General features: G+C 31.8%; 2 protein-coding genes across 5 annotated transcripts; both read left to right on the top strand.

The window, feature by feature from the left end:
• The first annotated feature begins 411 nt into the window (after nt 1–411).
• LOC107932377 (uncharacterized) lies at nt 412–5785 on the top strand. Of its 2 annotated transcripts, none has more exons than XM_016864347.2 (9): nt 412–596; nt 792–874; nt 969–1037; nt 1317–1566; nt 1748–2007; nt 4646–4699; nt 4777–4825; nt 4936–5020; nt 5102–5785. In XM_016864347.2, the coding sequence occupies exons 1-9, from the start codon at nt 548–550 to the stop codon at nt 5481–5483; spliced, it is 1281 nt and encodes a 426-aa protein (XP_016719836.1). In that variant the 5' UTR covers nt 412–547; the 3' UTR covers nt 5484–5785. The 2 variants fall into 2 exon arrangements, with proteins under 2 accessions (XP_016719836.1, XP_016719837.1); XM_016864348.2 differs by having other exon boundaries at nt 580–653.
• A 5291-nt stretch (nt 5786–11076) lies between these two features.
• LOC107932302 (disease resistance protein RPV1) lies at nt 11077–17393 on the top strand. 3 transcript variants are annotated; one of them, XM_041090582.1, is made up of 7 exons: nt 11077–11575; nt 12893–14036; nt 14142–14492; nt 14574–15467; nt 15552–15999; nt 16560–16675; nt 16775–17393. In XM_041090582.1, the coding sequence occupies exons 1-7, from the start codon at nt 11109–11111 to the stop codon at nt 17285–17287; spliced, it is 3933 nt and encodes a 1310-aa protein (XP_040946516.1). In that variant the 5' UTR covers nt 11077–11108; the 3' UTR covers nt 17288–17393. The 3 variants fall into 3 exon arrangements, with proteins under 3 accessions (XP_040946516.1, XP_016719760.2, XP_040946517.1); XM_016864271.2 differs by having other exon boundaries at nt 16560–16690; XM_041090583.1 differs by lacking the exon at nt 16560–16675 and having other exon boundaries at nt 16775–16916.
• Nucleotides 17394–18116: the final 723 nt, after the last annotated feature.

Genomic DNA, 18116 nt, shown 5'->3' with positions numbered 1-18116 from the left:
TCAATGGAAAATTAAGTATGTTCCTAGGGAGTATAATTTAATTTCAAATTAACTGCAAAGATTAGTCTCTCTTGGCAGATCTCCCTTCAAATATTTGAAGTAACTCTTGATTTGGTGGTTACGGCTATCTAATAAGACAAAACTTTTACAGTCTTTCAATAGTTGATACTCGTATTTCTATTTATTATTTTTCACTAAAAAAATATTAGTGATTAAAATATAACCTTTTATAGTTTAGTGGAAATTTTTTTTATCGAAAGTTGAGTAATTTAATTTTTTTCTTTAAAGGAATTGGCATTTGCTAACGCACTCTTGGCAATACCCCTGCAAACGAATCAACTTAATTTTTCTCAAACAGGAGAAACGAGAATTATTGATAACTTCAACAGTAAATTTAGATTATTTTGAGCACACAAATGGAAAATAGACTACTTTTTCAAAATTTGGGATTATATCAATTTCTTCTTAATATTTTTTCGAATAATTCAGAAAAGCGAAATTCGCACGATCGTGCGAATGCATCAGAAATAAAAGTTTTGAGAAAAAAATGATAAAAAGACTTCCGCGACCGCATAACAAGTCTCTCCTCTGCAATCGTAAGCAATATTAAGCTCCATTTCTCTTCTCTCTTTGCTGGAATATAATTCAGTTTGGTTTGTATTTTTCTCTGGTCTACTGGATAGAATCGAGTTTGACTTTGCTTTTGTTAGAAATATATTTTGCTTTTAAAGCAAAATTTGAACTTACAGAATATTCTAAGATCTTTTTATATCATTTTGCTTGATTCTCAGATTGTACTTCGTTCAAGGAATATATGGGGAATTTCATTGAATTGGAATCAGATAAAGATAAGCGCAGTCGTAAAAGAATCAAGGTACCTATTCATTTTCTTTCCTTTCTTGCAATTAAGTTATTTCCCTTATCGTTTAGGGTTTGTTTAATAATAGTTACTCTCCATATATATGCAGGACTGTAACGAGCTGGTGGGAGAACTGATGCGTATGCTATTGGATGGTGATGACAGATATCGAGCTGCTGTGAGACTTTTCCTCTCTTTTTATAATTTGTATTTTGAAAAAAGAAAGAAAGAAAAAAGAGCAAACTAATCCATGTCAATCCGACTCCCACTACAACGTAACATGTCAATCCTGCAATTTCTGACTCTTTTTTTCCAAATACCGGAAGTGTGTCCAAATTTTTACTAGAAGTATCAGATTATCGTGGTTTTGTTTTTACTCAAGAATATTGAGCTAAAAAACTGAGGGTGCAAGTTCATTTATGTTTCTAATTGCTTTTAGTAACTTCTTTGAATGTAGAGGAAATGGGAAGAAAAGAAAGAGATAGTAGTAGAAGGGATGAATCGGCTTTGTGACCCTCAACTCTTACTGCAACGATTGAGAAATTTGATGCAGCCCAGGATTGTCGATAATGCCAGTTCCAGTCTTAGCATCGAAAATGCATTTCAAGAGCTTGATTCATTTTTGAACCAGTCAACAAATCCAGTCCGGAACATAGAGTGTGCTGATGAGATTTGCAAGGACCTTCCTCACTTAATCTCACTCATAGGTACGATTTTTATGTTGATTAATGCCATTTGTTGTTGATGTTCTGGAGACTGCTTAAGGAATGCCAGAGATAGACATCCAGGCATGTTTTAATAACTCTTTTTACATATATAAATATATTAATCTTGATTTGTTTTAATCATTTAAATTAAAATTTGTTATCTGCTTTCTTTATATTTCAGTAAAAGCATTCCAGGGAGAGGCTATTGTGGACCAAACAGAGGAATTAATCTCAGAGGCTAAGGTCTTTAGCATAGTGGCAAAAATAGTAAACAAAGTTTTGGCTTCTTTTTTAGTAATGCTACAAGATATTAAGAACCAAAAGCTTACAAATCCTGTTAGTATTCAAGATCTTGTGCAAATGGAAGATGAACACTTAATATTCCATTTTCCTCTAACCCCTGATTGTACCAGAGGTGCTAAGATTCACATCAATCTACAGGTAAACATTTTGAGTAGAAGCACCCAATTTGCCATTAGTATTTTAATCAATGGAGCTTTAGATTTTACTTTTATCATGAAAATTATTGTAGAAAACATGACTCTGTAACTTAGTAGTAGCGGCATGACTTTTCTTTCCTGGTAATTTGTTCTTGCATTATTAAATTTTTAGAGTTGATGTGGTAAGTTTATTTAGAAACAGTCTGATATGCCCCTTAGCGTAGGATCTAGTCATAGGTCTAGATGAGAAAGAATTCTTGCCTCGACCAATGGTTACTCAAAAGGCAGATTCGTCCTTGATTAAACCCACTCTCAGAATAAGGTTTCTTTTTTTATAGAATAATTGCTTATCTCTTTATTTCTATTGATAACCTTCTGTTAATAACAAAGGAAAGAGTCCTAATAGAATTCCTAACTTAGAGTGTATGAAGGAAATAAAAACTTAATATAATAGAGAAAATAGGTAAAACTAAAACTCTTGGTAAAACTTAATATAATAAATAAATAAAACTAAAACTCCTATTGTAATAAAAACGTCCATATCATTACTCCCCTCCTTGGAGTTGAGCTTGTCCTCAAGCTCATCATCTACCTCATCATCATCTTGCTTGCCTTCAACATCTGGTATTTCTATCCAAAATAACCTTTTACATTTGTGTCCCATGGAATAGGACTCGTCACAATTATTACACAACCCCTTAGCCATTCTTTCCACCATTTCTGTCTGTGTCAATCTCTTAACAAATGGTGCAGAAGAACCTATTTTGCCGTTGTTCCCTGTTGGTTTTGTTGTTTGTCCCCCTCTCTTTACAATGCTCTTAGTTGTTGGAATGATTGAATTGCTACCAGTGTTTTGGGAAGTTAGCCAGTTCAGGATAGCTCGAGATGACAGTTTAGAAAAAGACATTTTGTTTATGTTCCAATGTTTGAGCCATATTCATTGCAACTCCAAGGTTTTCCGGTTGTTGCATTTCAATATCAATTCTAAGTTCCTCTACCAACCGACAGTAAAGAGGTTTACTTGTTGTCGAGGTTTAAGATCAGCAGTCCTAGCCAATGGTGATTGAAATTGGCGTTGATTTCCCCTACAGTCCCAGTTTGTCTCAAGTTGACAAGTTCCCCCAAGGGGTTATTACTCATAGGTGACCCAAACCTTACATTACAACACTCTTTGAAGTGTCCCCAGTCAATATTTGCCTTTTCTTCCATTTGATCAAACCACAATTGTGCCTCTCCTAAGAGATGGAATGAAGCTAAGCCTACTTTGTCTTCTTCGTTAGTTTGTTGATTGTCAAAAATAATTTCGTATCTTTTTAGCCACCCTAAAAGATCTCCAACACTATCATAAGTGGGAAATTCCATCTTAGAGTATCGTGGCACCATGCACCCACCGCGTTGCGAGTCTGAATTCCTTTTCCCGCCTCTGCTGCTGTCCTGTTCTTCATTATTTTATTTCTGAATCCCCTTTTGTTATCTTTTGGACCGAAAGAGCTAATATCGCCGCCTGCTCCTCTAATGCTTGTTGCCTTGTAACAATTTGTTCCATCAAAGCCTCCATCTTGGTTGTCAAAGTCTTTTCATCACCCATGACAGCTGGCTCTGATACTAAGTTATGCGCCTTGGCGTAGAATCTAGTCACAGTTCTAAACGAGAAAGAATTCTTATATCGATCTATGATTACTCAAAAGGCAGATTCATCCTTAACTGAACCCCCTCTCATAATATCGTTTCTTTTTGATAGAATAATTGCTTATCTCTTTATTTCATATTGGCAGCATTTTATAGACTGTTAATAATAAAGGAAAGAGTCCTAGTAGAATTCTTAACTTGGAAATAAAAACCTAATATAATAGAGAAAATAAGTAAAATTAAAACTCTTAATAAAACCTGATATAATAAATAAATAAAACTAAAACTCCTATTGCAATAAAAGCGTCCATATCACAGTCTTCTGGAGGTGTACACAGAATAACTTGTCTTTTGGCTCTCATGTTCTGTTCTGTTCTTTTTTTTCACTTAGAACCGAATTTTGATTTTTGTTGAGCAAATTATGACTTGAATAGGCAATCATGTATTGTCGACTAGTTTTCTATTCAATCCTTTCAATAAATGATGCAAAAATCAAGTTTAATCCTCTGTTGCAATAATAGATTCTCTCTTAACCAATGGAAATTTTAACCCTTCTCAGCCATTCCTACTGTCATATAAGTACAACTTGTCATCCCTTTAATTTCTTTGACGGGCAGTTTATTTCATCTTTTGCAAACTATAAGGTGATACAACCCAAAATATCACTTCTTTTTATTAATTCCCTGGGTTACATATATATATATTGGCCAGAAATGTTTGTTACTTTCTTTGTAAGCAATTGTTGAACTCAGATTATTCTACCTGAACATTAGTTAGCAGACAGAAATATTTGTAGTTCAAATATTCGGATTTTTATGTCTTATGATCCTTTTATGTCCTTTTTCTTATGGTTCTTAGATTGTACGTTCATTCAAGGAATACATGGATGATTTCAATGACTTGGAATCAAATCCAGATAAACGCAATCATAGAAATATTAGTCAAACACACACAAAAGTCCTGAGTCGGAAAAGGGGCTTAATGTTGTGTACTTCTCTCCTTATTGGCAGGGTTATCATGAAGTAGACTCACTAGAAAAGGGGCTTAATGTTGATCCAGTACCAGTAAGTTTGGCCCTGTATATATTTTTTAAATTCAAATTGCTTATTTTTGGATCAGATCTGATTCTCTTTTTCTACAGGATCTTCTGTCACTGCCGTTTTTTGATGTTGAAGACTTTCTTCTGTCAGGTAATTGCTGCAAGTTGATAAATGATCTTATAAAATCCTTCGCTTTTTACTTGTAAGTTGTAAATATTAATATCCTTTATGTTTCCTACCTTAATAACTTTGTTTTCTAGACGACAAGATATACAATGATCTGACTGAAGGCGGCGGTGATGTCAGAGCAAATCAAGACGATATGAAGCTGTCAACCGTCCAGGGGTATACAATATTTATGAACTCAAGTGCTCACTGACATTTCAAAAGCACCCTTATACTGATAACAATTTTTTTTTTATGTAGTCATGCAGATGTTCAAAGGATCATTATGAACTCACTAGCTGAAGTTTACCATAAAATAGAAAGTAACCCAGAGATACTTGAGCTAAAAGTCATCACAACTATGGAGGCAATGGTGCAAGACATCATGAATAAGTTGATGAAGGCTCGTGAAATGGAGTATGAAGCAGAGGAGAAGAGATTTGAGAAGAAGAAAGCTAATGTTAGAAAAGACAAACTGAAGCTGGAGAAGGATGAAGCTGACTTAAAAGAGAAGAAACTGAAGCTGGATCAGGACGAAGCTGACTTAAAAGAGAAGAAACTGAAGCTGGATCAGGACGAAGCTGAGTTAAAAGAAAACCAACTGAAGCTAGCCAGGTTGCAGAAAAAGCCACGGGTTGAGTAATTTGCTTCTTTGAAATACAATCTCAATGGTTTATTGGGATGTTTATAAACTGAAGATACTGCCGGTATGCATTTGTGTGATGGTTGTGTTTGAATGTCAATGGTTTATTGGGATGTTTATGAACTGAAGATGCAGATAATATGTGTTTGTGTGATGGTTTTGTGTTTGAATCCCAATGGTTTATTGGGATGTTTATCAACTGAAGATACAGACTGTGTTTGTGTTTGACTTTTCTGGTTATTGTCAAGAGTTTAAAACTTCAAAGAATATTATGAACTGCATGTTCATGGTATGCGTTTTTATATCGTTATTTTCAGTGGAACTTGATTATTCTAATTATAAGAGTTCAATACTTCCCATTATCTCTGACAAGGTGAGGGTTCCCACTTCTTGTCATCTATAGTTTCTACTGAATGTTTCACTAACAGATCTTATGATTGCTGACACTGCATGGTTTAGAGGAGGATTTTTTATTTTTTATTTATTTTTTATGCTCTTGGTTTAGAGTAAGTTTGGTGAGACCGAGAAGGTTTCGATTTATTTTAATATCAGTTGTAACTTCAACAGCTTCAAATTCATATAATCAAAGTTGTCTAAACCAAATCAGATCGATTGGTCAAACTGGTTGAATTAGAAATTGATTAAGAATCGATTCAGAGAGAGTATTAAACTCACAACTCTTCAAACTAATAAAAAAGTTTGAATCGATTCAGAGAGAGTATTAAACTCACAACTCTTCAAACTAATAAAAAAGTTTTACTCATAAGCTATTTAAAAAATATTTAAAAATTAATCATATTTCACTAATATCGTTTGAAGTTTAAATATTTTCCCCTATGCATTGGGTTGAGTTTGGGTTAGAATTAAGCATGATGTTAACACATATTCTGGTAGTCAAGATCGACTAGATTCAGTCTGAAATATGTATCTAAAATTTGTTTAAGCCCATCCATACTTATAAATAGTTAACCCAAATCCATTTTAAATCCACCCATATTATTATTTTTTAAAAAATATTTATATTATTTTTAATACTATTTAATAATTTAATAATTTATTTATTAAACTTATATATATATTCTTCTTAATGTTTTTTTTAATGTTTACGATATTATATATTACTATAGATTTAATTTTTGTATTATATATTACATAATATATAAGAATAATATAATATAAAATTACAAATTTTAAAAATGGACCGAGCCTAGTTCAGACCTTAAATGTTCATATATGAGTTCAACTCATATTTTAAACAAGTTTAATTTTTTTTGCCCAGTCCTATTTTTAGGGTTTAATAATTTTATCAAAATTCCTTCAAAATTTAAATAATCTTTTAAATTTGGATCAATAACTGAACCCATTAATAAGTCGAAATATCATATATAAAATTGAAGTAAATAAGGGAGAAAGAAAACTTGAAGGATTGAATCTTGAAGGTTATTTATGTCTTATTTATTCAATATTATTATTAATCAATATAGTAATTTGGACATGTACACTGCTTGATGAATTTAATTTTTAGGCTTAATTTACTTCAATCTATTTTTTAAGAATATTTTAAATTATATAATATATGGTATAGCTCCAAAAAGAACTTGTACCAAAAATAAAGCACAAATGGACACCGGCATAATTTGAAAATTTTGAGTTTATAAGATACCCAAAACTATTGTTAGACCACAATTTCATAACTCAAATTGATTAAATATTTTTACACTAACATATTATTTTAGAAATATGTATATATTTGACATAGTTATTTAAATCGAATTAATTAAGATTAGTCGATAAATTGAATCAAGAATTGACCAATATATTGATCCGTAGTGGCGGAGTCAGGATGTTAATTTTGGGGGCCAAACTAAAATTAGACGTGCTACTTAACAGTTGATCTAAACATATAAACAATAGATTCAAAAGAAGTAGTATTCCAATATAACAATTGATTTAATCATATACACAATCAATTAAAAAGAAGCAGTATTCCAACATGACAATCAATTTAATCATATACACAATCGATTCAAAAGAAGTAGTGTTCCAACTTGACAATCGATTTAAACATATAAAGAATTGACTCAAAAGAAGTACTATTCCAATATGATAATCGATCCAAAAGAAGCAGTATTTTTGGAAAATTGCAAAAATCTTAAACCTTGGGGGGCTACTTATATGTTTGGGAGGGCCATAGTATATCTACAAAGGGCTAAATTGCGAAAATTTTAATCCTTGGTGGTGCCATGGCCCCCTAGGCCTCTTTTAGGTTTCGCCATTGTCGATTTGAATAGAGACGTTAAATTAATCGACCCACAAATTGTTTTGTGCCTGATTGAATTGAATTTTTTCCCAAATTTCTTAACATTTTATATAGACATCTTAACATTTTTTAATGTTTACATTATAGTATCATATGTATTACTATAGATTTATTTTTTTAAAAAAAATTATATAATTTATAAAAATAACATAATATAATATATTAGAAAATTAGTAAATGACTCGGGCCTTGAATTTTTATGCCCGACCCGAATCGTATTTTAAATTGGACTAACTTTTTGTCCAAATCTATTTTTCGAGCTTGATAATTTTGTCTAAATCCTCCCAAATCTCGAGCGGGGAATGGATGAGTAGCTCGTCTCAGAAGTTAAAAGGTTAAAAAATGCCATAAGTTTTTGTACTTTTAAAAATTTTGGAGTTTAGAACACGTACTTTCATTTCCAGAAATTTAGTCTCTTTACTTTCCGATGGTTAACATTTTAATTTTTTTGTTAAATGTGTTAGAGTGGCATTTTGAAATAAAAAAAAAACTTATTTGGTAACCACGTAATTACAAAAATGATGTTGTAATTAACTCGAATTTAACAAAAAAAATTAATAGTGTTAACAATTAGATTTGAGTTTTGAAATCTCAAAAAATAGAAGGACTAAAATCCTTAAAAATAAAAATATATGGCTACCAACTCACATCAGTTTGGATTTGACATAAATCTTCGAGAAAGCGTAATGAAGTAAGAATATATTCTCTTAAAAACTAAATATTTAAATCAGAACACTTAACTGATATTTGTTCGATATTTTAAGAGAATTTTTATGAACAAGTCCATGTAATAAAATGAATTAGTGTTCCACCATAAAAGAGAGACATGATCCTATTCAAATAATTACACTCTTGAATGAAGGGATCAGCTAAATTTTAATTATGGAGTCACAACAATAAAATTGATAATTAGTAGCACTAGGTTGTAGAGTTCTATATAACAAACGTCGGAGAAAGAATTAATATGTTTCACTATGTTTTGGATAATAGTGCTACTCGATCTAGACTTTAGACCATGAGCTTGTTAGTACTTATCAACCATTTGGTGCTCAACCTTTTTGTTAATATTATTATTTGAATAATTAGCAAATGTTAGACATAATGGTAAGATATATTATATTTTCAAAAAAAATATAGATCTGAATTTTAAAAATGATATTATTAAAAAAAATTACGAAAAAATATTATTTGAATAGAGTTCTTCCTAAAATATTGTGAACCAAAAAATTCGAAGGCTGTAACGAGGGATTCCACTTTGCATTACCAACAATGTAAACCTTAACCCTATCCCATCCTCTTCACTACTTTTATTGCACTGAAATGGGTTAGCCCACGAATTTATTATGTTAGGTGAAACAGTTGGGGCCGTAATTTTGTTGAAGCCCCACTCTAATTGCTAATGGTGTAAAGTCTTGGAACGTAAGCATGACTCCAAAATGAAAAGTAATTGAAACGCGTTTTCTAGTACTACCATTTTCCACACCAAGTTCATGGGAATTATTCTCCTCCTCTTATGTCCTCTATATTAAGAGTGTGTTTGGATGGGCGATTAGGTGTGGTGCGATACGTTTAGTTTACTTTTGTCTCACTCTACAGTATCGCTACAGTATCTAATTTCACCGCCAACGCTGTTTTTACATTAACCGCAGGTAAACACATTGCCCATCCAAACTCACCCTAAATGTGACAAAATTCAATATTTATTTAAATACGTTAAATTTTTTTGAATTACAATACAAATAACGCAATTCAAATCTAGGCCACATTTGGGATGATGAACAACCTCAATCATCAGGCTATCATATAGGGTTGTCTAAGCACGTCAAATTTGATGATTCATATATATGAATTGTTTTTCATTAATTATATTAAAATTTTAAAATAGATATCATAATAATATTCGTTGAAATTTCTTTTTCTTGACTTGGTGCTTCAATTAGGAAAGAAATCTATGGCATACCACAAAAAGGATATGAAGATCCTTAATGAGTATTGGAAAATATTTAAACAATTTTGTGCTAGTTGCCCTCAGCATGAAATTTTGGATCAATTACTCAATCTTACCCTTATCCCATCCTCTTTAATTGCTAATTTAAGGCCGATAAATCATTGTTTAAGGTCTGATAATATATATATATTTTTATAGTGAACAACTTTGACGTTTTCCTTCCTTATTACTACCTCTGTTGAAAAACTCTATTCATATAATATTTTCAATAAAAATGTTGAGCACCAAATGGACCGTAAGCATGACTCCGAAATGAAAAGCGATTGAAACGCGTTTTCTAGAATACTTCGGAATTATTCTCCTCTTATGGCCTCTCAATTCTCATTTTCAATTTACTTTAATGTGCAATGTACGTGAATTTTTATTATTTTTTAATTTTAAAAATTTATTTACTTTAGATAACAAGAACAAATTAAATAAAAAAAATTGATGACTTATCCATTTAATCATCAATTCTTTTCCAAAAATAATTAATTTTTCATTCATGCATAGATACTAAAATTGTCTCTTTACTATACCGAACTTGAATGTTTAATGTGATGTCTATGTGATATATTGTGGTTGTGGTTTAATTATTGACTGTATCTACCAAGGTATTAGCTGGTAAAAGTATCATGGAGATCATTCTATTGAGAGTCAAATTATATTTAACCCATTTTATTCAAAAACAAACAAATTAGTCCATATACATTAGATAAAAGAACAAATTTATTATTTCTATTAAAAATTTCATTCATTTTTGTTGTTAAAAACAAATGTGAATGACGAAATAACCAGATAACTGCATGTGACGTGTCACATGTACCTCGTGTTGATTACATGGACCAATTTTTAATAATAACAATGGATAATTTTTTTAACAAAAGAACTAATTTAATTTATAATCTAATATACAAAGACTAATTTACTATTTTTTAAATAGAAAAAACAAAATATGATATAACTTAAAATACAAAAACCTTCATAGTATTTTTACTAATATTGGCCTGAAGATGATGTCTATATTACGTGTTGTGTTAGCTATAACCATCAAGTTAATCAATAGCTTGTATTTGTCAAGCAAAATTAATAATATAGAATACGTAACCCAAGTTGGTAGATTTGGAAAAAACAACATGGCCGACATGAATTTCTTCGGATAGTTGTATGAACTGGTGGAAGGATTGACCCACCATGGATTGGGAACTGCCACTTGACTGCTAATAATATCTTCTTTGCCATTCATATATATATATATATATATGCTGGAACATTGTTATTACATAAAAAATACAGGACGACTTCATTTTCTTCTTCAATGGCAATGTCAGAAATCTCGCGATGTACTTATCATGTATTCTTGAGTTTTAGAGGTGAAGATACGCGCAAAAGTTTCACGGATCATCTTTACACAGCTTTGGTGCACTTAGGAATTCAAACATTCAGAGATGATGAGGAAATCGAGAGAGGGAATAACATAAAATATGAAATTGAAAGAGCAATACTACACCACTCCAAAATTTCTATCGTTGTTTTCTCAAAGAATTATGCTGCATCCACATGGTGTCTTAACGAACTTGTAATGATATTGGAGCACAAGAAATCCTCTAAACATATTGTGTTGCCAGTTTTCTATGATGTGGATCCGAGTCAAGTCAAGAACCAGACGGGAAGTTATGGAGAAGCATTTACCCAACATGAACAAAACTTCGAGTCCATGGTACAAAGATGGAGGAATGCTTTAAAAGAAGTTGCGGATATAGGAGGCATGGTTCTACAAGACAGGTACGTTATACACATAATCAAGTTCCATATGGTTACTTCAATCCTTTTCATTAAGACTTGATAGAGTAGAAATAAAATTAATAGAAAATATTGTTAGGTAGCGTTTGGAAATTAAAATGATTACTTCAATCCATTTTAAAGGGTTAATTATAATTCAGATTTTAAATTATTTCTCAAACATTAACATGTTTTAATTGAGTCATTAAAATATTAGTATTGTATCAATAAGGTCTTTCTATCAAACAAATCATCAGCTTAAGCATTAAATGTTAGCTCGAATGAGATGTTTTTAAAACACAGATCAAATTTTAAATACATTTGCACCTATCACATGAACAACTTGAATTTGACGAGTTGAAAACAAAAAGAAATAGCCTCTTGAATTTAATGACACTATTTATGGTTTTCTAAGATATCATTGTTGGTAATGCAAAAGAATATTTTCAATTGCGGAAAATCCTCTAACTGTTGCATAAAATATTTTTAGAATATTTTCAGTTAGGAAAATCCTTTGCTATTTTTGGAAACTAAAATTGTTATTTTACCATTTTGCCCATCAAAAAATAGTATAAATAGGAGGCCATTCTCCCACCTAACACAACAAGAAAAAAAACTTCTCTCTATGTTCTCTAAATTCTAGAGTTCTGCAAAATTACACGAGAGAGAAATTCTATCTAAGAGATTAGGTTTTAAGCGGGACTGTTTGTGACCCCTTTAATCTTTCTTGGGAATTGAATTTTTTTCGGAAAGAGTAATGTCAACCGTGTTCCACCTTCTTTATTCGGGTGTACGAATATTGGAGTATTATGTTGGGGGGTAACGTTCATTACACAATTACACCGATCAGGGCAAATTTGCCTCAATGCAGTGGTTCTTCACGACACAGTGATTCTTATTTTATTTACATTCAGTTTGGTCTCATGTAACAATTCTATTTTGCAATAGTATATTTCCAACAATTATATCCAAGTTATTCGTGTAATAGTCCTACACATATTCAAAGTATTACAACGAATAAAAAATAAATATATAAATTCATGTAAATAACATGAATTTATTAAACTTTCATAAAGAAAAGTTGAAATTTTGAGTATAGGTTATTTCTCGAATGAATTCCATTAATTTTTATGTTGCTTTATTTGATTTGATTTTGAATGTATCATATATGTTGAAATGTTGCATTAGTTTCTTATTTTTACTTGAACATATAATCTCATAAAAACAATCAAAATATATGCAAGAAAAGAGAAAATACATTAGTAACTTATACTTAATTTCTAAGATTTTACCATTGAGTTGTATTTTTTAAATTTGCAGGCATGAATCACAATTCATTCAAGATATTGTTAAAGAAGTTCAAAATAAACTTCATCTTATTTCTTTGTATGTCCCTCCTTATTTAGTTGGAATAGATCCTCTCGTGACACAAATTAATCAATGGTTAGAGCAAGATGGAGCAAATAAAGTTGGCATTGCAACTATTTGTGGCATTGGAGGCATTGGGAAGACAACCATTGCCAAAGTTGTTTACAATCAAAACATCCCGAGGTTTGAAGGTTATAGTTTCCTTGCTGATGTTAGAGAAACAAGTCAAGATTGCAATGGTTTAGTCCGTTTGCAAAGGCAACTTATTTCAGATATCCTTAAAGGAAAATCACATAAAATATACAATATAGATAATGGAATTAACAAGATCAAAGAAATTGTCTGTTGTAGAAGAGTTCTTCTTGTTCTTGATGATGTTGATGAATTGGAAAAAATAAGAAAATTAATGGGAACTCAAATTCCTTTTCATCCGGGAAGTAAAATCATCATAACTAGTAGAAACCGATGCCTATTGAATGCATATTTTATAAGCCAAATGTTTGATTTGGAAGCATCAACTAGTTGTGGAGGCTTAAGCAAGCAATTTGAAGTAAAAGAATTAGCTTCAAGTGAATCAGTACAACTTTTTAATTGGTATGCTTTTGGTCATAACTCTGTGCCTGAAAGTTCAATGGTTTTTGCAAGAAGTTTAGTGAAACACTGTGGTGGGCTTCCATTAGCTCTTCAAGTTTTCGGCTCTTCACTATCTAGCAAAAGTGTGAGTTCTTGGAAAAGTGCATTGGAGAAATTAGAAGAAATCCCTGACAACAAAATTCAAAAGATTCTAAGAATAAGCTATGATTCTTTGGAAGACGATCATGACAAAAATTTATTCCTTGACATAGTTTGTTTATTCATTGGGAAGGATAGAGATTACACGACTACAATTCTAGATGGTTGTGATTTCTATACAACAATTGGAATTGAAAATCTAGTAGGCAGGTCTCTCTTAATCATTAATGAAAAAAACAAGCTAATGATGCACCAAATGATTAAAGATATGGGACGAGAAATTATTCGTCAAGAATCTTCAGATATTGGGAAACGAAGCAGATTGTGGCATAAGAACGCGTTTGATGTAATAAGAGAAAAAATTGTAAGAAACATCATTTTACTCAACCTTTTCTTGTGTGCATGTAAACTACTTTTTATTTATTTATCAAATTTCTTTTTATTTTTTAAAAAAGTTTTTCTGATGCAGGGTTCCAGAACAGTTAAGTGCCTCACACTTGACCTAAAAGGATTGCTAGAAGACAAGGCTAAACGGACAAATACAACTCTACATTTTCCAAAGCATTCCAAAAGTCAATTTCTCATGGCAAATGATGTTGATATGGAAACTCAAGCATTTGCGAAGATGAAGGGACTTAAACAGCTTCAACTGGATTATGTAAGACTTAAAGGAGACTTCAAAGACTTTCCCAAAAGATTAAGATGGTTACGTTGGCGTGGGTTTTGTATGCAATCTTTTCCGGTGGATTTTGATATCAATGAACTAATTGTTCTCGACATGCGCAACAGTAAACTTAAACAAGTTTGGAGGGATACAGAGGTATGATATATACTAATTTTCCTTCTTTTTGTGTGTGTGTGAAACAATAATATACAAATGAAGGGTTTTCTTTTTTCGCAGTGCCTCCCAAATTTAAAGATCCTTAATCTCAACCATTCACATGGCCTTCTTAAAACCCCAAGCTTTTCAGGACTCCCTAGCCTTGAGAAGTTGATGCTCAAAGATTGCATAAATTTGGTGGAAGTTGATCAATCCATTGGTGAGCTAAAGATGCTTACTTTCTTGAACCTTAAAGATTGCACTAGTCTTAGGCATCTTCCAAGGACAATTGGTTCATTAATATCACTTGAAGAGCTTGTCTTATCTGGTTGTTCAAGACTTGATGATGTTCCTAGGGAGTTACATAATATGGAATCATTGAAGGTGCTTAATTTAGATGAAACTGCCATATATCAATCAAGATCGGGGTTGCATTGGCTCTTACTGAAAAGAAGCAAAGGAATGGGTTTCTCTTGGGCATCTCTACCGAGCTCTTTGGTAAAGTTAAGCCTTGAAAGTTGCAAATTATCTAATGATGTCATCCCCAATGATCTTTGTAACTTGGCTTCCCTGAAATCCTTAAATTTAAGTAGAAACCCAATTCATTACCTACCCGAAAGCTTAAAAAACCTTACAAAACTTGATAAACTTCTATTGACTTCTTGCACTGAACTCCAAATGATTCCAAAGCTTCCGGTCTTGCTCAATGTTTTTGAGTGCAAGTTTATTTTTGGAGACAATTCTCCATTTCAAGGATCTGGGATAATTAATCTTCCATGCTTCTTTTCTTCCACACGATGTGTTATTTTTGGATGTGAAAAATTGACTGAGGTTGAAAATCTATTCAAGTTGGAACCAATTGAAAACTTTGAAGAAGAAGAGATTAGAAGATTATTCAACGTAGATTCCATTAACAGAAATCGACTGCAACTTTATAGCTACCTAACAGACAGCATAATGCTTGCTACCCCACAGGTCCAATAGTTCTCCAACTTAAATTTTAAATCTATTTTTTTCTCTTATACTACTTAATCATCTAACTTGTGTTTTCTGGATCAGGTCTTGCAAGAATGTGGTATAACAAGCACATTTGTTGTAGGAAGTGAAGTTCCGATTGGGTTTAAGCATGGCACTAACGAGCATCGAATCTCTTTTTTTTTGCCAACACCATCTCATCCAGATGAAAAGATCCATCGGTTCAGCTTATGCGTTGTTTTCTCTTTAGCTAGTGACCAAATGTTGGAGCTTCTACCAAGTGTCCACATTTTCAATGAGACCAAAATGATCATGCAGAGATATCGCTCAAGTTTCATCGGAATTCCTGAGACTAACGATAACACAATGTTGTGGTTGATTCATTGGCCAGTAACGGACTGTCAGTTTGAAGGCGGTGACCTTGTGAGTTGCATGGTAGTGCCTATTCATCTCAGCATAAGAAAATTTGGCGTTACTTATGAATCAGAACACAACATTAGATATGAATATGGCTTTTCGCACTTATCTACAGGTATGAGTAGACTTCAAATAATTATATTTTATTAAATACATCCTATTATATTTATTTTATATGTGACTAACAAATGTTCAAGAAATGATGAATGTTTCTCTAAAAGACTTTCTAATACAATAAAAATATTATCAAGAAATGTGACAATTTAATAGATTATGAGAGAAATTTAGCTTAATAATAAAATGATAATTATAAAGTTTTGCTGCAACTGGGGTCTAATGAAAATAAGTTAATTGTTTGATAAATGATTAATCCAATGGTACTCATAGAAGTGGAAACTAAAATAATGGATAAAATTATAACAGTGGTGTTTTGATTAACATATTTAATAGTTTTAATGTTTATATTTTATATAAAATTAAAAAATAAAATACACTTTAGTGTCTTTTTTTCATATAATATTGAGTATAGGAGATGAGTCACTATTTGAATTCGTGTCAAATGGATGTCTAATAAAAACTTTAATTATCACTCCATTTAAGTCAATACTATTACTTTCTAATAAGCATATTATGTTGATGATCACTAAAATTGATAAACAACACATTATTGTACAGGAGATGAAGTTTCCACAAGAAATATCAAGATGGACCTAACTGAACACTTGCCCAGTTTGGAATCTTATGGAAATGTTAAAGTGCAACTTTGCAGTTATATAGAAGAATCAAAAGTGGTTTCTTCCCCACAGGTTCCCTTTACAAGTTTCAACTTTTAAAAAATATTTATATAATATATACTTTTTAATAACTCATTCTCTAACCCAATGCTACAGGTATTATATGATTACGGTATAATTACAACATTTGATCCAGCGCCATTTGATTACAATGGTCATCATCATTACTATGGCTATCAAGCTGGCAAGACTGAGGTTTCAATATCAGTGCCCCCAAACTCTAGTCGAAAGATAAGTTGCTTCTTAAATTCGATTATCATTTTTTCTGCCAAGAATGATAAAACATATGGATTTTTACCATGCCTTGAAATTGTGAACGAGACGAAAGGAACAAAGTGGACCTACTCCAAACATTTCATGAGAATTCCTGAAACTAAGAATACCTTATACTGGACGACTTGTTGGAACTTTAGGGGTGATGAATTAGAAGCTGGTGATCATATTACTCTGCGGGTTCTTTCAGATTTATCTGTGTTAGAATTTAGTATTGACCTTGTATATGATTATGAGCAAGACGACAACCCAAATTTTTTCAGCCAGTTGCCATGGATGAGTAAATGTTTTAAGTATCTTCTCGGGGTTTTTGTTTATATTTTGTCGAAATCCTAAAAAGACTTGTACAGGTTGCAAAGTTTAGTCAAATGTTGATTATTGTATATGATTATCAATTGCATAGTCACTTAATATATTTAATAGACAAAAGTTTCTAGCTGTATCTTATGAGAGTTGTTGCTATATAATTAAACATAATTCATGTGAAGAAAAAAAGAAGAAGTAAAGAATTGGGTTTCTCTTGGGCATCTCTACCGTGCTCTTTGGTAAAGTTAAGCCTTGAAAGTTGCAAATTACCTGATGATGTCATGCCCAATGATCTTTATAACTTAGCTTCATTGAAATCCTTAAATTTAAGTAGAAACCCAATTCATTGCCTTCCCGAAAGCATAAAAAAACTTACAAAACTTGATGAACTTCTATTGACTTCTTGCACTGAACTCCAAATGATTCCAAAGCTTCCAGTCTTGCCCAATGTTTTTGAGTTCTTGACAATATCTCCATTTAAAGGATATTGGGCAATTCTTCCATGCTTCTTTTCTTCCACACGATGTGTTATTTTTGGATGTGAAAAATTGACTGAAGTTGAAGATCTATTCAAGTTGGAACCAATTGAAAACTTTGAAGAAGAAGAGATTAGAAGATTATTCAACCTGGATTCCTGTTGGTGCAAAAGGCAGCAACAAGCTGTTTTCTAGTCTTGCTTGAGTAGTAAGCCTCGAGCCTTGGTGAAGAAGCAAGCTCGGAAGCAGAAAACAGAAAGATGAAACTAGCAAGTGAAAAACAGAAAAGAGAGAAGAGGAATGAATGAAAAAAGAGCTGATATCTTTCATTAACAAATCAACAAGGCATTAAGCCATTACATATATCAGTCAACAAGTAAAAC

The sequence above is a fragment of the Gossypium hirsutum genome, chromosome D03, assembly GCF_007990345.1.
Source record: "Gossypium hirsutum isolate 1008001.06 chromosome D03, Gossypium_hirsutum_v2.1, whole genome shotgun sequence".
In the NCBI taxonomy this organism is placed as follows: Eukaryota; Viridiplantae; Streptophyta; class Magnoliopsida; order Malvales; family Malvaceae; genus Gossypium; species Gossypium hirsutum.
The sequence above is the reverse complement of the archived record's forward strand: the minus strand, read 5'-3'. Positions and strand labels throughout refer to the sequence as shown.

Excerpts from the sequence above, each read along its gene's own strand:
- LOC107932302 (XM_016864271.2), top strand. The coding sequence starts at position 11,109 with ATGGCAATGTCAGAAATCTCGCGATGTACTTATCATGTATTCTTGAGT. Across the intron at positions 14,037-14,141 it reads ATGTAATAAGAGAAAAAATT|GGTTCCAGAACAGTTAAGTG; the intron begins GTAAGAAACATC and ends TTTCTGATGCAG. Across the intron at positions 15,468-15,551 it reads TAATGCTTGCTACCCCACAG|GTCTTGCAAGAATGTGGTAT; the intron begins GTCCAATAGTTC and ends TTTCTGGATCAG.
- LOC107932377 (XM_016864347.2), top strand. The coding sequence starts at position 548 with ATGATAAAAAGACTTCCGCGACCGCATAACAAGTCTCTCCTCTGCAAT. Across the intron at positions 875-968 it reads GCAGTCGTAAAAGAATCAAG|GACTGTAACGAGCTGGTGGG; the intron begins GTACCTATTCAT and ends ATATATATGCAG. Across the intron at positions 1,567-1,747 it reads TCACTTAATCTCACTCATAG|TAAAAGCATTCCAGGGAGAG; the intron begins GTACGATTTTTA and ends TTTATATTTCAG.